Raw genomic sequence first — 17,426 nt, 5'->3', positions numbered from 1 at the left:
AAGTACAAATATGACTCGGTCATTGTCCATGCTGGTGTGAATGACCTGAGACGTACCTCCCTGGACTACATGAAAAGTGACATAGAGGAGCTCTCTGAGCATGTGGCCCAGACCGGTATGATCCTGACCTTGAGTAGCATCTTACCCTCACCAAGAATGATGCCACAGTATGAAGACAAGATGATCAATTTCAACAATTGTTTTAAGTATTGGTGTCATTCAAAGGGGATCCAATGCCTTTCAGCCTGGGATGACATTCTCGACAGGCCACGATGCTTCGCTAGGGACGGCTTGCACCTGTCCCTGGACAGCGAGATGGAAGCAACGCCAATAAGGAGATGATACAGCAAATTACAAGATAAAAACTTCGCTGCTAGGCAAAACTGCAATTGATTTCTGGAACACAACCACAACGTACCACACTGAAAAGTCCTTTATTTACCTAGGTTTCGTTCGTTCCTACGAACTTCATCAGAATACCTTGCACCTGTCACCCCTGGGCTTTCGGATATTGGCAAAGGCTCTTGCTACCCCATAGTGCCTTTTTTAGGCAAGGCTCAGAAGACAAACCCACCTCCATAGGTATCACAAGGGATAAGAAACTAAGAGTAATGCTACTCAATGCCAGAAGTCTAAACCTCAAGATGCATGCACTCAAAACTCTCCTTAGCATGGAGAACATCAATATCTGTGCAGTAACAGAAACCTGGTTCAAGGCTCCCGAGAGCACCCCAGCACTACCAGGTTATACCTCATACCATGCTTTTCGGCCCCAAAACTTGGACCGAACCAGAAAAGTAGGGGGGGGGGGAGTATCAATATTCGTCAAAGATACCCACACCTCCAGGTTGGTGGCACAGCACGAAGCATCAGAGACTATCCATCTGCAACTAACAGTGGGTAAAACTGCCTTCCAGTTTATAGCCTGCTACAGACCACCCTCCCAAACCCAGCAACCCCACTCGGCCTTCTTGAGAACACTGGAAAATATGAAGGTCTCTCCAAACACCATTATATTGGGCGACTTCAACTACCCAAACATAGACTGGGAGCATTACTCTAGCTCCAACACCCTAGCTCAAAGGTTCCTAGAATTTATAAACTCAAATGCTATGGAACAACTTGTTACCACTCCCACAAGAAGGGAAACCATACTGGACCTGATCATCACCAACATGGGGACTCTATGCTCCAGACCAGAAGTGTATCCCTCAGTGGTAAGATCAGACCATAAACTAATCTCACTGGATATTCACATCCCGACCCCACCCCCTGCCCAGAAAACCACAGTGAAAAACTTCTCTAAAGCAAATTTCACACTCCTCAAAACCAAGGTGGAATCCTTCAAAGCCCCCGGGCCTGTGGAAAATACGGCCCAGACCGCAGAATCCTTTATAAACGCATTCTATGTACACCTTCAGGAATGCATGGATCATGCAATCCCAGATAAAACCAAGACCCAATCCTCCAAAGGCAGACGTCCTGTCTGGTGGACCCCAGCCATAAACAAACTATACAGTAGGAGGAGGAAGCTACTACAGGATAGAGCAAAATCCCAAAAAGGGAAGGCATCTCTGATCAGTGTTAGCAAAAAACTATGGGCACTCATAAAATCGTCTAAGGCCAGCTTCGAGGGAAAAATTGCACAGGACACTAAGGATAATCACAAGGCTTTTTTAGTTATGTTAGGAACCTGGGTGGGAATTCCCAGATATGCTCAGAATTAGTCCAAAATGACAAAAAATACACCGAACCCACAGACATTGCCAACATCCTAGCTGACAGGTTCAGCGCACTTCTCCCTCCCCACCAAAGGGCAAATATCTATCCCAGCAGAGTGCTGCCCCCCTGACATCTCAGATGCTCAGGTAAGAGCCGCCCTCTCCAAAGCAAAAAACACAGCATTAATGGGACCAGACGGTGTCCCGGGCTGCGTCCTACATGAACTCCAAGAAGAGCTAAACCCAAACATAAAACTACTGTTCAATCTCAGCCTTACCACAGGATATGTACCCAAAGAGTGACGTACAGCAACAGTGGTCCCTCTCCACAAAGGTGGTGCATCAACGGATCCTGGAAAATATCGCCCCATAAGCCTGACTAGCTTGGTCTGCAAAGCAATGGAAAGGATCATCATGGACCTCATAAAAAAAGATATTGGGGACCTACAGACACTGGATCCTACCCAGTTCGGCTTTGTTAAGGGCAGATAACCTGGTCGATTTCTTTGAAACAGCCACCAAGGCCATTGATGAGGGGAAGGTGGTCCACACAGCCTACCTGGACCTCGCAAAAGCCTTCGATACAGTACCCCACTCTGGCATTATAGATAAGCTCACCAGCTTAAATATAAACCCCTATGTCACTAGATGGTTTGCAAACTGGCTCAAGGACAGAACCCACATGGTTAGAATTGCTGGAGCCATGTCAGACTCCAAACCAGTTACAAGTGGCGTCCCACAAGGCTCAGTCCTGGGACCTCTCCTGTTCGGTATATATTTCTCGGAGGTACAGGCCAACACGGAAGGACTGTGGCTGACCAAGTTTGCAGATGACTGCAAACTGGGCGCTATAATCGACTCTCCAGCCGACACAAGCATCCTCCAAAAGGGCCTCATAGAAACAGACAACTGGTGCCAGAGCCATGGCCTCAAGCTAAACGCCAAAAAGTGTATAGTCATCCCCTTTGGCAAAAACAAAGTGCCCACAAATTACCACATAGGTGTAATCCATTAAGTACAGAAGAAGTAATTAGGGACCTGGGGACCCAAGTTGATAGCAATCTCTCATTTGACAACCACGTGGCTAAAGTGGTTAGAAAAACATTTTATATAGCCCACCTAATCATGAAGGGATTCATATCTAGATCAGGGGAGGTCATCGTGCCTCTTTACTCATCCCTCATCAGGCCCATAATTGAGTACAATGCCCCTTTTGGGATGTACCCTACCAGACACCTGCAGCAACTGGAAAGACCCCAAAAGTACCTCACCAAGAGGATCAAAGGGCTCAAACAGATGCTATATGCTGCCCAGTTAAAGAAACTCCAGCTCTACTCAGTGGCATACCGCCTGCTCAGAGGCGATCTGTGCCTGACGTATAAAGCCATGTCCAACCCAGAATTAATGGACATGCTGCACCTCAGAAAATCCAAATCCCATCGAGCTACACGCTCGAGAGACTTGAACCTCAGCACTGAAATAAATAGGAGATGTTGGAGGGACAGATTCATAACCCAGAGGCTCCCTTCACTCTGGAATAAAATCCCAGTCCAGGTTTGGCAGAGTCCCTCATTGACTCTCTTCAAGAGGAATCTTGATGAGTGGATGGGGGATCGTAGGTTTACCCGGGTATCACTTCTGTGTCACTGTTAGACAGAGGCACAGTATACTAACCTCGAAAAAGGGCATAGCAAAATTAATTTAAAATGGGTGGCGAAAGCCAAACACACTCTGGCTAGGCTTATAAATGCCCTAGGGCAGATAGCCTAGTATGAACCTATGAAACCAGCAAAGCCTGGGATCTGGACTGTGTACTAGCTAGGAAAGGCAGGAAACGAGCAAACAAGATAGTTTTTTTTGGGTTAAAACAGGCTAAACAATGCAATAATAATAATAATACAGTAAATAAACACAGAAAAGGCTAAAGCACTTGAGTGTGTAGCCCTAAACAGTAAATGCAATTAAAACTCTACAAAATTAGCAGTTTAAAACTTTTTAGGTGAAGCAAGGCAAGTGCACAATTGAAAAACAATTTAAGAGGCAGTAATACAGTAGAATAAATAGCTAGTCTGCATATATAGAAAAGTCTGTATGTACAGAAAAGCAGCTAAAACACAATTCAGATGCAGTGCAACCTAGAGCACTTGTTGTAGCAATATTAAGGCAAATACAGTTTTAATAAATGCACTAAAATGTACTCTATATTTCCAAAATGTTTGAGAAGAACAGTCAGAACACAAGGAGATTCAGGCAATTTTTTTTTTTTTTTTTTAAGAATGGGCGAAAGGAGGACCAGAAGGAAAGACACTAAGTGGGTTGGCCTTCTCAGATGTTCTCTCTGTATTCGATAGAATGAGTTAATGACACTAGTCTGGGAGGAGTGTCCAAGATCAGATTTAGAGTAGGGGCAGACAACTGCAAGGCCAGCAGGTATAAAGACAAGATGCCAATAGAGAGGGAGGATGGGAAGCTATTTTAGGCAGAAAACACGACAGAAATGTTCATCACAGCAGAAAACCAGCAGTGAGCCAATAGCTATGAAATACAGTACAAGTATGCAATAACACTGATATAAATATCTAGAATAAGCAATAACTACTACAAATAAGAAAGAGGCTATTGCTATATATCACATATCAGGTGCTCCTCCTCAGATTGCTGTGTGTAATGATCAACATGATTGCTATATATCACATATCAGGTGCTCCTCCTCAGATTGCTGTGTGTAATGATCAACATGTTTCTATTGTTGTACAAAATATCACCTATTTTTCAGAGATCATAAACAAAGGGATTGTGTGTAGGTCTAGGGATGTCATTGCTCCCTTTACTCAGCCCTCATTAGGCCAATAATTTAATATAATGCCACCTTTTGCGTGCATCTGTCCAGATACATGCAACAACTGGAAGATCCATCTTACTAAAAGTATACCGGGTCTAAACAGCATGGCACGTCTTGCATGGACTGGAAGCCCTGTCATGATACTCTGTATCCTATAGAATGTTAAGAAGGTGACCGGTGTCTGGCATACAAGGCATCCTCTGAGCCATTATTGATGGATTTATTGCACATCAGAAAGTCATATGGCATCAGAAATGCTCTGTCTTGGGATCTAACCCTCGTCTGCAACATCGCCAGTACAGTTTAGGGGACAAGGTACATCTCATCGAGGATACTGCTGTTGTAGAATAGACTCCCCATCCACATAACACAAAGTTCACCCCTGTCCATATTCAAGTGCAACTTAGATCTATGGATGGGAAACAGAAAATTTACCCTAAGACTGCCCCCTGTACTACTTTTGGACAAAGGCAGCTCCTATATGTTGTAATCACATGCATACCTCTCAACTGTTTAGATTTTCGCAGAATGTGCAGATTGTTGCGTCATATTTTTGGTCCATTCCTCATTAAATCTGTGGTTTTCTGGAAAGTCATTGAGGATTGAAGTCGGAAGATGATGACATATGTTGGAGTTTCTGACTTGATATCCTACAGAAAATGCCTGTCAACACAAGTCCTGTGATTCTAGCAACTTTCTAAGTTCATAAGAGCAATATTTAACAATCGTCCTGTTTTTTGTGCCTTTTCCCCACTTTTGTAGGCTTTGTCCAGATTTCTTTTGCTATGAAGTTGAGAGGTATGATCACATGGATGGGTCCCCTGCAGTTATGTGTGGTATGATTCCATTTTTTATTAGGGGTAATGTATAATTATTGACCATGGGATGGGTAAGGCCAGTTTTATACCAGATGGGATAGGTTATTTCACGCACAAAAAGGGAAATTGGCTAAGCTTAAAATGGCCTACATGGGCAGCTAGCCTAGTACTTGCCTATTCATTATTAAGCAGTGCTTAATAAAGAGTGAACACAACAGCAATCTTTTCTTTTTACTACTTCTTAAATATTTTTTAGGAGGAAGCAAGAGCTATTCCCAATCCTTTTGTTCCCCATGGATTAATAGCTGATCATAGAGACCCATCTTCCTGTTAGCTGTCAGAGACTTCCCCTGGCAGAAGATATGTGCATTTGCATATATGAGGGCCTGCAGTGCCTTCTATTGTGAGCATACATATTTCTGCACATGTTCCACGTGGACTGCTGAGTGAACATGGCATGTTTCTGGCCTGTATGCTATTCCTGTGCGTGCACACACACACACACACACACACACACACACACACACACACGTCCAGTAAGTGCTGGTATTGCAGTGAACTGTACTACTATCTTCTCTCCCTAGGATGGATGAGCTTGCTACTGCCTCCACCTGACTTCTCTGGGGCAGAGTCAAGGTTCCATCCCTCTATAGGGCACTATTTCTACAGATCTGGAAAAATAGTAGGAATTAGTAGTCTTAATGGAATGTCTGAAACCGTGTAGTTCCATCATTGTGTTCCAGATCTGAGCAAGAATGCAAAACTTGAAGAATGTGTGTCTCTGGCATTCTACAGCTGATTCAAATCCACCATTGTGGAGAACCTTCTAATAGTATAAAATAAAACCAGCATGGCTTACTTTGATTTTGTACTCATGTTGTTATTGCAATGTGCCAGGTTAAATGCAGCATTCACCGTCATCTTCAGAGTTTTTCTTACATTTAACTCCTTTTGTTGTTTAACATCATGTTAAATGAAACAGTACATAAGCATAAACTTAAGATATTCAGGACATGATTACTGCATTATTACTGTATTTATGTAACATAAATTACCAACACTTGTAAAATGGTTCTAACACAGTGATATTTTAGAACAGCTTGGTGTCTTACAGCATTACTGCTCCATTGTTCATTCATTTTCAGATATGATAGTAGGTCCAGCTGTGATGCCCCTGCACTGGCCCAGTAATCAAGGAGCCACAATCCTCACCACCATCACCAGTTGGGAGGATTACAAGTACACACACATAGTAAAGTACAATTTCCCATAAGAGCACACAGAAATCACAGTCAGTCTGGGGCTGGTTTCTCCCGATCCCCAATAAGACTCCCCACTGGCACAGCTATAGGGTTATGATCTCAGCTGAGTGGTCAAGGCAAAACCTCCAGCACCCTCTCTGTCCAAACAGTGCTTCATGTCCCTGCCCAAGTAGGTGACGCGCATACACTTTGAGATTTGATTTGTGTACAGTCACGCAGACACTCCTGGGAAGGCTGGCACAGGTGTACTAGCTATGCCCCCTTCTGCCCAGACTATACGGTAGATGTCCTTCAAGAATGCAACTGCAGTCCTTACATATGGGTTGTCCTGCCTCAGGCAGCCCTCGGTCGGCCGGATTCCAAAGTCTGGGTCCGGCGTCGGCTGATGTTGCCTCCTCCCTGACGTCAGAGCGGCTGGGGTATAAAAGCATCAACCAACGCCATCTTCCTCAGTCTTTCTTGCCGCGCGGTGCCCGAAGCAGAAGCAGTTCGCAAGTGCCGGTCGGTCAGCTCCTGTGTTTTACGTATCCGAAGTCATCAAAAAGCTAAGTACCCCGTTGGGGAACCCTTTCTTGCCTCAGCCGATGTCAGAAAAAACTGAAAAAGTCAATAACTGTTTGTCTTGTGGTAAACAAATACCTCATAAGGACTTCCATTCTTACTGCCTCCTCTGCCTTGGCCCAGACCACGACGTCTCGGCCTGTGCTGCCTGTGCTTGCTTCAATAAGCGCACACTTAGGCGCCGGGCAGAGTTCGCTGAAGACTTTTTTGGCGATAAATACTCTTATACCATGCCGTCGGAACAACCGACACCACATATTTCCAAAAAACGGAAAGACTGGGACCGACATCCTCGGCCCGTGACTTCCACCGACACCATGCCAAAAACTACCGCGAGTGCATCGGTCTCTTCTGAGGCGGTTGTTCCACCGCTCCGGACCGACGGCACCGCTTTACCGATCACTCCGGCCCCGGAGTCTGCGCCGGTGCCGGTTGTTGATTTTCCTCCAGAAACTGAAGCCCAAGATTTGCCCGAAACCATACCGGTGGACAAGGTGACTCCAGCACGTGGGGCAGCTAGGCCCCCTATGTCTATGTCTATCAAGGCCTACACACGTGCTAAGGCTGCCAGCCAGACTAAGTCTCACCCTCCTAAAGCTTTGCCTCAGCCCACTACTGATAAACAAATCATGACTTTAGCTGCAGATTTAATTTCCTTAATCAGAGGCTCCCAGGCCCATCCTGACAGAGGTTCTCAGCCACCTTCTGACAAAAGGCCCAGGGTTGAGCATACAGACACCCTTTCTTCAGATGAAGCCTCTGGTGACTCTGATCACTCAGATACCCAGGAAGAGTCCTTCCAGACCTACGAGGATTCTGATGCGGAGGAATCTATTCCTTCTGCCTCTCCTCCTGAGGATATTTCTTTTGGGGAAATTCTCCACTCCATGAGAGAGCATTTTCAGTGGCAAGGTCAGGAATTCTCAGACTCCAGGAAACGGCTTCGTACCTTCCTCAAGCTTCCCCAACACAGGCCTTTAGCTATCCCTCCAGTGTTAGATGTACTGGATGATGTGTACTCAGATTCGAGTGCTTCTCCTGATTCTCTCCCCCCTGCTCCGGTCAAGCCGGACAGATACTACAGGGTTCCTGAAACTCACAAACATTTCTTTAAGGCCCATTCTGTTGATCTAGAAACAATTTCCCAGGGGCCCAAAGGGGTGGCCACATCCACGGCCAAAAATCCTTTGCCCTCAGACAGGGAAGCTAGGTCCCTGGAGAGGTGGGGCAAAAAAGTTTATACCTCAACCACACTTGCAATGAGAGCCCTTAATTGCCTTTTCATATGTTTCAGTATCAGGATTTCTTGATGGATGATTTGCAGAAAAAGTTAGCCTCTCCTGAGCCTTTAGATAGAAAGGCCTTGCAGGATTTGGTCCATAACACTCAGCAGGTTAGCAATCATTTTCTTCAGTGTGGTTATGATGCATTGGAAGCTTCATGTAGGGCAGCTATGACAGGGGCAGTCATACGTAGACATGCATGGTTGAAAGAACAGGCATTGCCAGATCATGTTAAAGTAAAGCTTCTAGATGCACCTCTGGAAAAACACAAGTTATTTGGTGCTAATGCTCAGGATATGTTGAAATCAATTGAGGAAAAGGCTAAATCAGTGCAAACAGTCAAGGATTTCCTCCAGGTTCAGCCATCAAGGTTCAGCAGGAATTGGCCTTCTAAGAATTGGTCCTTTCCAGACACTGACAAGTTTTAAAGGGGAAAAACAGGCGTGCCCGAGGAAGAGGGCAATATAGAGGCTCCTACAGAGGACGCCAATGGCAACCGACTAATCAGAGAGGTGGCGCAGGGACATCCCCTGCTCCACAGGGACAATCACAATGACTTGACTTTGACACCGCCGACCAAGGCTCAAAGAGAAGCACCTTTAGGTGGAAAATTATCCTTATTTTCAAAAAATTGGCACATTTTAACAAATGACAAATGGATTCTGGACATAATAGACCAAGGCTACAGGTTCCACTTCCATACTTTACCAACAAGACAAGGCATGCTGAACCTGCCACAAAATCAAAGGGCAGAGGCATTCGAACAAGTTTCAAAGCTGATAAAAATCAAAGCAATAGAAAAGGTTCCTCCTCAGGAACAAGGCCAGGGATTTTACTCAAGACTGTTCCTTGTTCCAAGAAAAGAAAAGCAATGGAGACCTATACTGGACTTGTCCGCTCTAAACACTTTTCTCATTGTACCAAAATTCAAAATGCTGACGCTACAGCAACTCCTTCCCATGCTGGGCAAGGGGTCTTGGCTGGTTACTCTGGACCTCAAGGAGGCATACCTGCATGTCCCAATCAGACACAGTTGCAGAAGATACCTCAGATTTTTTGCAGGGTCAGAGCATTATCAATTCTCAGCATTGCCTTTTGGCTTATCTACTGCCCAGAGTATTCACGAAATGCCTGGCATCAGTAATTGCACACTGCAGACTCCAGGGATAGAAATATACCCTTACCTGGACGACTGCCTTATACAAGCGGACAGCAAGCAAGCCTTGGCAAAAAACTTGAATTATGTCATTTACTTACTACAGGCTTTGGGATACACAGTCAATTTACAAAAATCAAGACTACTGCCATCCCAACAAATAATTTTTCTAGGAGCCAAACTAGACACAGAATCACAAATGGCTTACCTCACAGAAGAGAAGCAAGAACAATTACCACATTACTTCAAAAGCCTAGCAAAGCTCACCCAGATGACTGCAAGGAAAATCCTGCAGGCCCTGGGTTTCATGGCATCTTGCATTCTACTGATTCCACTGGCAAGACTACACATGAGAAAGCTGCAATGGTACCTAAAAAGTTTATGGTCTCAACACAGCCACAACTTAGAAGCAATTATCCCACTCATCCCATGTCTACAAAGGGAATTTTTGTGGTGGGCCCAAGCAAGCCAGTCAAACAAAGGTATGCCTTTCAACAAACCTCAAACAAGCCAGACCATTACAACAGATGCCTCAGACCATGGATGGGGGGCGCACATGGAGGGCAGATGCATTCAAGGGCAATGGACCCCCCAGGAAGTACATCTACACATCAATCAAAAAGAGATGTTAGCAGTAATTCATGCAATCGAGGCCTTCGGAAAATATCTTCAACAAGGCCATCTGTTAATAAAGACAGACAACACCACTGTTATGTGGTACATAAACAAGCAGGGAGGTACTCATTCTTACCCCCTTTGCAGACTAACAATGACCCTTTGGGAAAAGTCCCTGAAACTGAACATACAGCTGCAATCCCAGTTTGTTCCGGGCAGGGACAATGTTCTGGCGGACAGTCTAAGCAGAAACATCCTGGACCCGCACGAATGGATGTTGCATCCAGACATTTTTGCTGCATGGGGGAGGCCAGACATAGATCTCTTTGCCTCCCACCTCAATCATCATCTGAAAACGTTCTGCTCGAGGACACACCATCCACAAGCCTGGAGAATAGATGCTCTCTCATTCAGCTGGAACTCTCTAACAATCTATGCATTCCCACCTCTACCATTAATGACCAAGGTGTTACTGAAGATCAAAGCAGAGCATCCGAAAGGCATCTTAATAGATCCAGATTGGCCAAGACAGCACTGGTATCCATTACTAAGAAGCATAACTTGCACAAACCCGTGGTCCCTGCCTCAATGGCCTCTACTCTTGACTCAGCACAATTACAGGACGGTTCATCCCAACCTGCAAACTCTGCAGCTGACAGCCTGGAGGGTTCCATGATTTCTACCCATATCTCTCTCTCCAAGGAAGTTCAACAGATATTATTGGAAGCACACAGACCTTCCACCAGAAAGAGTTATTCAGCCAAATGGAAGAGATTCAACATCTGGAATACCAACAAGGGACAGGATGCATCAGTAATGAGCATCCCACAGATACTGGAATACTTGGCAGAAATGCTGCATAATGGACTTTCCTATTCCTCCATAAAAATACACGCTTCAGCAATTTTGGCAGCATACAACATTGATCCACCTGTGTTTTCACATCCATTGCTAAGACAATTTCTAAGAGGGATAAAGAATATCAAACCTCCCAGAAAACCACCAGTGCCTGCATGGGACCTCAACTTTGTGTTGGAAAAATTAACTCTTCCTCTTGAACCAGCAGCAACTTCAGAATTGAAATTTCTTTCCTGGAAAACCGTTTTCCTGTTGGCAATTACCTCAGCAAGAAGAGTTTCGGAGATACAGGCCCTCATGGCAGTACCTCCATTTCTCATTTTTCATCAGGACAGGGTTTCTTTAAGAACCAATCCTTCTTTTATGCCAAAAGTGATATCCAGGGTGTCTCTAAATCAAGCAATTCACCTGCCCACCTTCTTCCCCAATCCTCAAAATAAAGGGGAAAAGCTGCTGCACACTTTGGACCTGCACAGACAACTACGCTACTACTTGGACAGAACAAAGGCCAACAGAAAGTCTGACCAACTATTTGTAGCATACGCTCCTGGAGTGCAAGGAAAGGCAATTTCCAAACAGTTTCAAAATGGATTGGACATTGCATCAGATTCTGCTTTTCTTTCCATGGAAAGGGTGTGCCAGCCAATATCAGGCCACACTCCACCAGAGCTACAGCCACCTCCACAGCTTTCCAAAGAGGGGTGGGTACAAAGGACATTCTAGAAGCTGCTACATGGAGCTCCGTGCATACATTTTCCAAACACTACAACCTGCCTTTATATTCCAGATCCCGAGCAGGCTTTGCTTCGGCAGTCCTGCAGGGCATTTTAGCTACACCATCCTTATCTTAGAGCCTACAACCCCCAGCTTGGCTATGGTATTCAACCCATATGTAAGGACTGCAGTTGCATTCTTGAAGGACATAGTACAGTTTTGTACCTACCATAAATGTAGATGTCCGATAGATATGCAACTGCAGTCAGGTTTTCCCTCCCTCCTACCCCTCTGTGTATTGGGTCCACTTCCCTCCTTTTATACTTAGCTCGGGATATCTGTTATGGTGTATCTGTTTATTGCTATTGTGTATGTCTGGAATTTTTTATCCAGTTCTAAATTTAGCCTTCCTTGGAGGGCACCTGGCATCTGGGGCAAGAAACACTGAGGAAGATGGTGTCGGCTGATGCTTTTATACCCCAGCCGCTCTGATGTCGGGGAGGAGGCGACATCAGCTGACGCCGGACCCAGACTTTGGAATCCGGCCGACCGAGGGCTGCCTGAGGCAGGACAACCCATATGTAAGGACTGCAGTTGCATATCTATCGGACATCTACATTTATGGTAGGTACAAAACTGTACTTTATCACTACCACCAACCAGGTCTTTATTAGCTACTGTGTAAGGCCCTTACCAAAGGGTGCCCAATCCTAATGTGTAATGTTACTATTATCTAAATGGTAAATGTGACCAAGATCAAGGCTATTGGAGTGGCCTATACAGAGTAACCAAATACATATGCAAGCACGCTAAGAGCTTAAAATCTCTAAACAAACCAGCCACAATTAAAAGGTTTAAATATATGTAATAATAAATTATAAAAGACCAAGCTGATACTCCGCACAGTAACTACAGAGTTCAGAATCACAGGAAATATTTTAAAACAGCATTTCAGGACAGTCTCAAATAAATGCAGAAAACATCTAAACTAATCTTTACTATATTCCTGTCTGTATCTAAAAGAAATTACTTTTACCTAGTTACTTACCGTTAGCAAGGCAGATGCAGAAGTGCTGAATGGATGTTTCTACGTCCAAGACAAGAGACAAAGTGCCAAAATCTCTCTCAGAGAGTTCTTAAATTACTATCAAACACTACTGCTGGGTCACCTCGAATGACATCACTCTGTTACCTGCCTTCAGTTCCCAGGCTGACAGAAACTTAACATTTTAACATCTCTTTGTGAGAAATACATATCTCTCAAATGTGCAGCTGTTAGGACTCCGTAAACACTTTACATTTTAAACGTAGTAATTAAAATTACTTGTATACATTTCTTTTCTTTTCCAGTAGGGTACACTGTGGTTTCATTCTTGAAGCTCAGTACATAACATACAATTCAACACACAATTCTGCAGTAGTTTAATGTCCACATAACATATAGTTCTCTTACATTTGTAAGATAAGCATATGAATCGTATTAATAGTCACCAATGACATATGATTATTTACAAAATTCCAGATAGCTGGGCTGGCAATGTCACAGCAACCACATTACGTACTGTGATTTTCTGAGTTACCTTTGTGCATATTTACTATAATAAATTTAAAAATATTTGAGATGCTTACAAAAAAGGTTGAGGTTCTGCATTGGTGCAGTAATTGCACTTGTGTCTTTCATACTGAGGAGTTTATGTTCTGTGACATAAAAGAAACAAGTTGTAAGTAAACATTATTAGGCGTGCATAATGAACTTCTTTAAATGTATTTAGGGAATCTTAAGCATAAGCAGTATGTTAATTTGTAGTACCTGTACTTTGTTATTCTTTGTAAAATGGGGTTATTGCCCCCTTATTTTCCTAGACTTCATTGTATAGCCTAAGAAAAGTGTTCTTTCGGAAGATTATGGGGGCACACTCTTTATAAGAGGCACTAAAGTTTTTAACTAGAAGTTAAACAAGTAGTTCACTAGTGATGCACAATTGCTGAAGTAAACTGTTACCCGAGAAGGAAAAGCTAAAAATCCTAAGAATTAAGAATAGGTCCTCTGTGTGGCAGGGAAGTTGTGACTTTTCATGTATGTCCAGAAGGCTAGTGGGGCTATTGTGTATAACTTACAGAACTCCCATTCTTTAAGAGACTGACTGAGTAGCTGATTTACCACTGATTGTGGAGCTGTCCTTGGGGATTTACTGGCATGTGTGCATGGAGATGGGGGCTGACATTAAGTATCTTCCTTAACCATATTAATGATAGACTTGCTGAAACTGTTTTTCCTTTTTGCCTCGTTTAGTGTAGCATCTTATAAACTCCCCCAGGGGTGATCAGGATTGTTACTATGGCATCCTGTCTTGGAGGAGGGGTACCTGTCTAAGGAGGATTGTGTTAGCTGGAGTGAGAGAAGAGTTTCTGGCATGTGTCATGTTTGTAGGTGGAAGGAAGTAATGAGTGAACATAAAGTTTAAGTGAGTTTGAAGAACAGGTTAAGTGAAATTAAGGAAAATGGGGGAGGAAAAAAAACTTTCACAAACAAGAGTGTTACATAATACATTGCTAGTAATCTGACATATCTGCATGTGTTTCCAGTGAATCAAAACACCATTTTATTATTTTAGCCCAGAAGTAGACCTCTATGTATTTACCAAACATAGAAATAGATTTGTACAGGCCTGGCCATTTACTGTCCAGTGTAAAATGTGAAGGATTGCCACCATTTGAGATGCCCATAGAGGGACATTTTATATAAAGTATCCTATTTTGATAATTAGTGGCTACCTTTAGTTAATGCATTGATCTTTTTTCAGTTTTTGAACATTAGACTCCATATTGCAGAATTTTAGTTGTCTTTTTTGTTGTATGTTATTTTACAGTGTTTCACATGATAGAGGCATTCACATGCCTGAACATCTTATACAGGAAACTTGTTGCATTCGTTAATAATCTTGGTAGTAGTGGTGCCCCCCCCCCCCCCAATCTGGTTAGCATTAGTAATATTGGCGGTGGTGCCCGCATCTGGTTAGCATTAGTCATATTGGTGGTGGTGCCCCCATCTGGTTAGCATTAGCCGTGGTGGTGCATTCCATCTAGTTAGCATCATTCTTAATAGTGGTGGTGCCCCCATCTGGTTAGCATTAGTTGTAATGGTGGTCATACACCCCAACTGATTACCATTAGTCATGGTATCAGTGCTCCCCATCTCATTAGTTCAAGTCATGATAGTGGTGATGCCACCAATCTAGTTAGCATTAGTTGTGGTGACAGTGTCCCCCCATATGGTTAGTATTAGTCATAGTGGTGGTGGTCGTCCCCCCCCCCCCCATCTGTTTAGCATTATTTGTGGTGGGTTGTGGTTCCTCCCTTCTGGTTAGCATTAGTCTTGGTGACAGTACCCCCATCTGGTTAGCACTAGTCGTGCAGATGGTGGTGCTTTCCCATCTGGTTAGCATCAGTCATGGTGGTGGTGGTTCCCCCATCTGGTTAGTATCAGTCATGGTGGCGATGGTGGTTTACCCCCGACTTGGTTAGCATTAATCATGATGGCAGTACCCTCCATCTCATTAGCACTAGTCATGGTAACAGTGCCTCCCATCTGGCTGGCATTAGTTGTGATAACAGGGGTGGTGCCTCCTATCTAGTTAGCATTAGTCATGGTGACAGTACCCCCATCTCATTAGCACTAGTCATGGTAACAGTGCCCCCTGTCTGGTTAACACTAGTTATGATGGTTGTGGTGGCTCTCCCCATCTGGTCAGCAGTAGTCATGGTGGAGGTGGTGGTGGTTCCCCCATCTGGTCAGCATTAGTCGTGGTGGCATGGTGGTTCTCCCCATCTGGTCAGTGTTAGTCATGATGGCGATGGTGGTCCCCCCCCCCATCTGGTCAGCATTAGTCATGATGGCGATGGTGGTCCCCCCCCCCCATCTGGTCAGCATTAGTCATGATGGCGATGGTGGTTCCCCCCCATCTGGTCAGCATTAGTCATGATGGCAGTGGTGGTGCACCCCCATCCCATTAGCATTGGTCTTGGTGGTGGTTCTGGTCCCCCTCATGTGGTTAGGATTAGTCACGATGGTTGTGGTGCACCCTCATCTGGTTAGCACCCAGTAGCCAACAATTACAAATGTAAACCAGATAACATTTAACTTTTGCCTGTCCTTTAGAAAATTGTGAGCATAATGACTAATACCAAGCTGTAATGCATTGCATTTCTGTAGTCGTCATAATAATGAAATCCCATACACTTTATTTATAAGGTAATGTGGTGACATTTTTAGTGCTGTAATAGTGTACTATGTAGGTAGTTCACCTCTGTTGTAAAAGAAGAAAAAAGTGAGTGTTCTTGTATCAGTGTGGAAGCCTAGAAAGAAGATGAAAAACTTTGGTGGAAGTATGCTCTGTAAATGAGAAAGGAAGTTGAAGCTCAGATTTTATATAAGGTCTGTTTTTCGTTTTGGGCCTCCACAGTGACCATCAAGCATTCCAACCAGACCACTAATAGCTGCATTAGGTCCTCCCAGAGGTGAGAGCCAGCTAGCCCATTTGTTTCCCGGTAAGGGAAGAAACTGGTTCTAACAGTTATGCCTTCCCCATCTTGAGAGGGTGGAGATTTTGTTTATGCCCCTAATGGTCTGCATGCTACACAGTAGTTGGTGCTAGGAAGTACATGTATGCTGATAAGCATGCTAAGACTTCGGTCTGAGTGGTATACAGCTTGTAGAGTATGCAGGCCAGGCTCCTCATTGCAGTCCTGCACGTTGTCAATGCAGTGAATAGAGCTGCCACCCATCTCCCAGGTTGTACGAGCCGGCTTTGGCTGCTCACTCCAGTCCTCCCCCCAATTCAGTCATTCTAGTGACTATGCCTTAAGTCTAACACAGGTCATCTGGACACAGGAAAAACACCATCAGTGGATGGGGCCAGGCCATTTTGTGAGATCTTTAAAGTTGTAAGCAGATTCTTCTACATTTGCTGTTTCTTTGGTTGGGTGGGTGTGATTGAAGCACCATTTAGTCTCTGTAGTTTTTCTGTTACCCAGATATATCCCTTAAGGCACAACTGCTGACCTTGAAGTATTGCCTGATTAAGGGACTTATGTAAGAATCACAGAGCAGGCATACTGAAGCAGAGAAGTCAAACCTAAGACTACATTGTCAGTTCGTAGCCTTCATCCACTGCCCCAGTACATTTGTGTGCTAGGAAAGCTGTCTGCTTGTTTTTACAGTTTACATAACTTACATGCACTGACTGCATCTAATTTTAATGGAGGCTACTTTAACGGTTCCTTCACTGTATTCTTTAAGCAGTAATTGTTAAATCATTTTTTTTATTTCTTTTTTACATTTGTACAGGGCACGTACTACACAGATGCCGTTGTTTATGGTGGTGGCCTTTCTTCCAAACCTCACTTATCCTCCCAAAATGGAACTCGGGTCTGTTTCTTTGTGTCTTGTTCTCCCTGTCATCCTCCTTGCATGTTTTGCTGCTCTCCTCACAGTCATCCTTACTGCAACTTCACCTATTTACTAACCATCCAAGTACTGCAGAAGTTATTTTTTTGAGTACCAGCAACTTGGGTCTCCCTGTTTTAAAAAGCTGTA

The 17,426-nt window shown here is 44.1% G+C and overlaps 1 protein-coding gene across 1 annotated transcript in view; it reads left to right on the top strand.

Annotated features, from left to right (window-relative positions):
* The window catches only part of LOC122792731 (cingulin-like), a 1,533,502-nt gene that overhangs the window by 751,708 nt on the left and 764,368 nt on the right, over window positions 1-17,426 (top strand). The window contains exon 9 of the mRNA XM_044060313.1: window positions 17,178-17,258. Coding sequence (XP_043916248.1) covers window positions 17,178-17,258 — 81 coding nt within the window. The remainder of the gene's footprint in view (window positions 1-17,177; window positions 17,259-17,426) is intronic.

Source organism: Protopterus annectens, chromosome 2.part0, assembly GCF_019279795.1.
Source record: "Protopterus annectens isolate FY-2018-M chromosome 2.part0, PAN1.0, whole genome shotgun sequence".
NCBI classification, from domain to species: Eukaryota; Metazoa; Chordata; order Ceratodontiformes; family Protopteridae; genus Protopterus; species Protopterus annectens.
The sequence above is the reverse complement of the archived record's forward strand: the minus strand, read 5'-3'. Positions and strand labels throughout refer to the sequence as shown.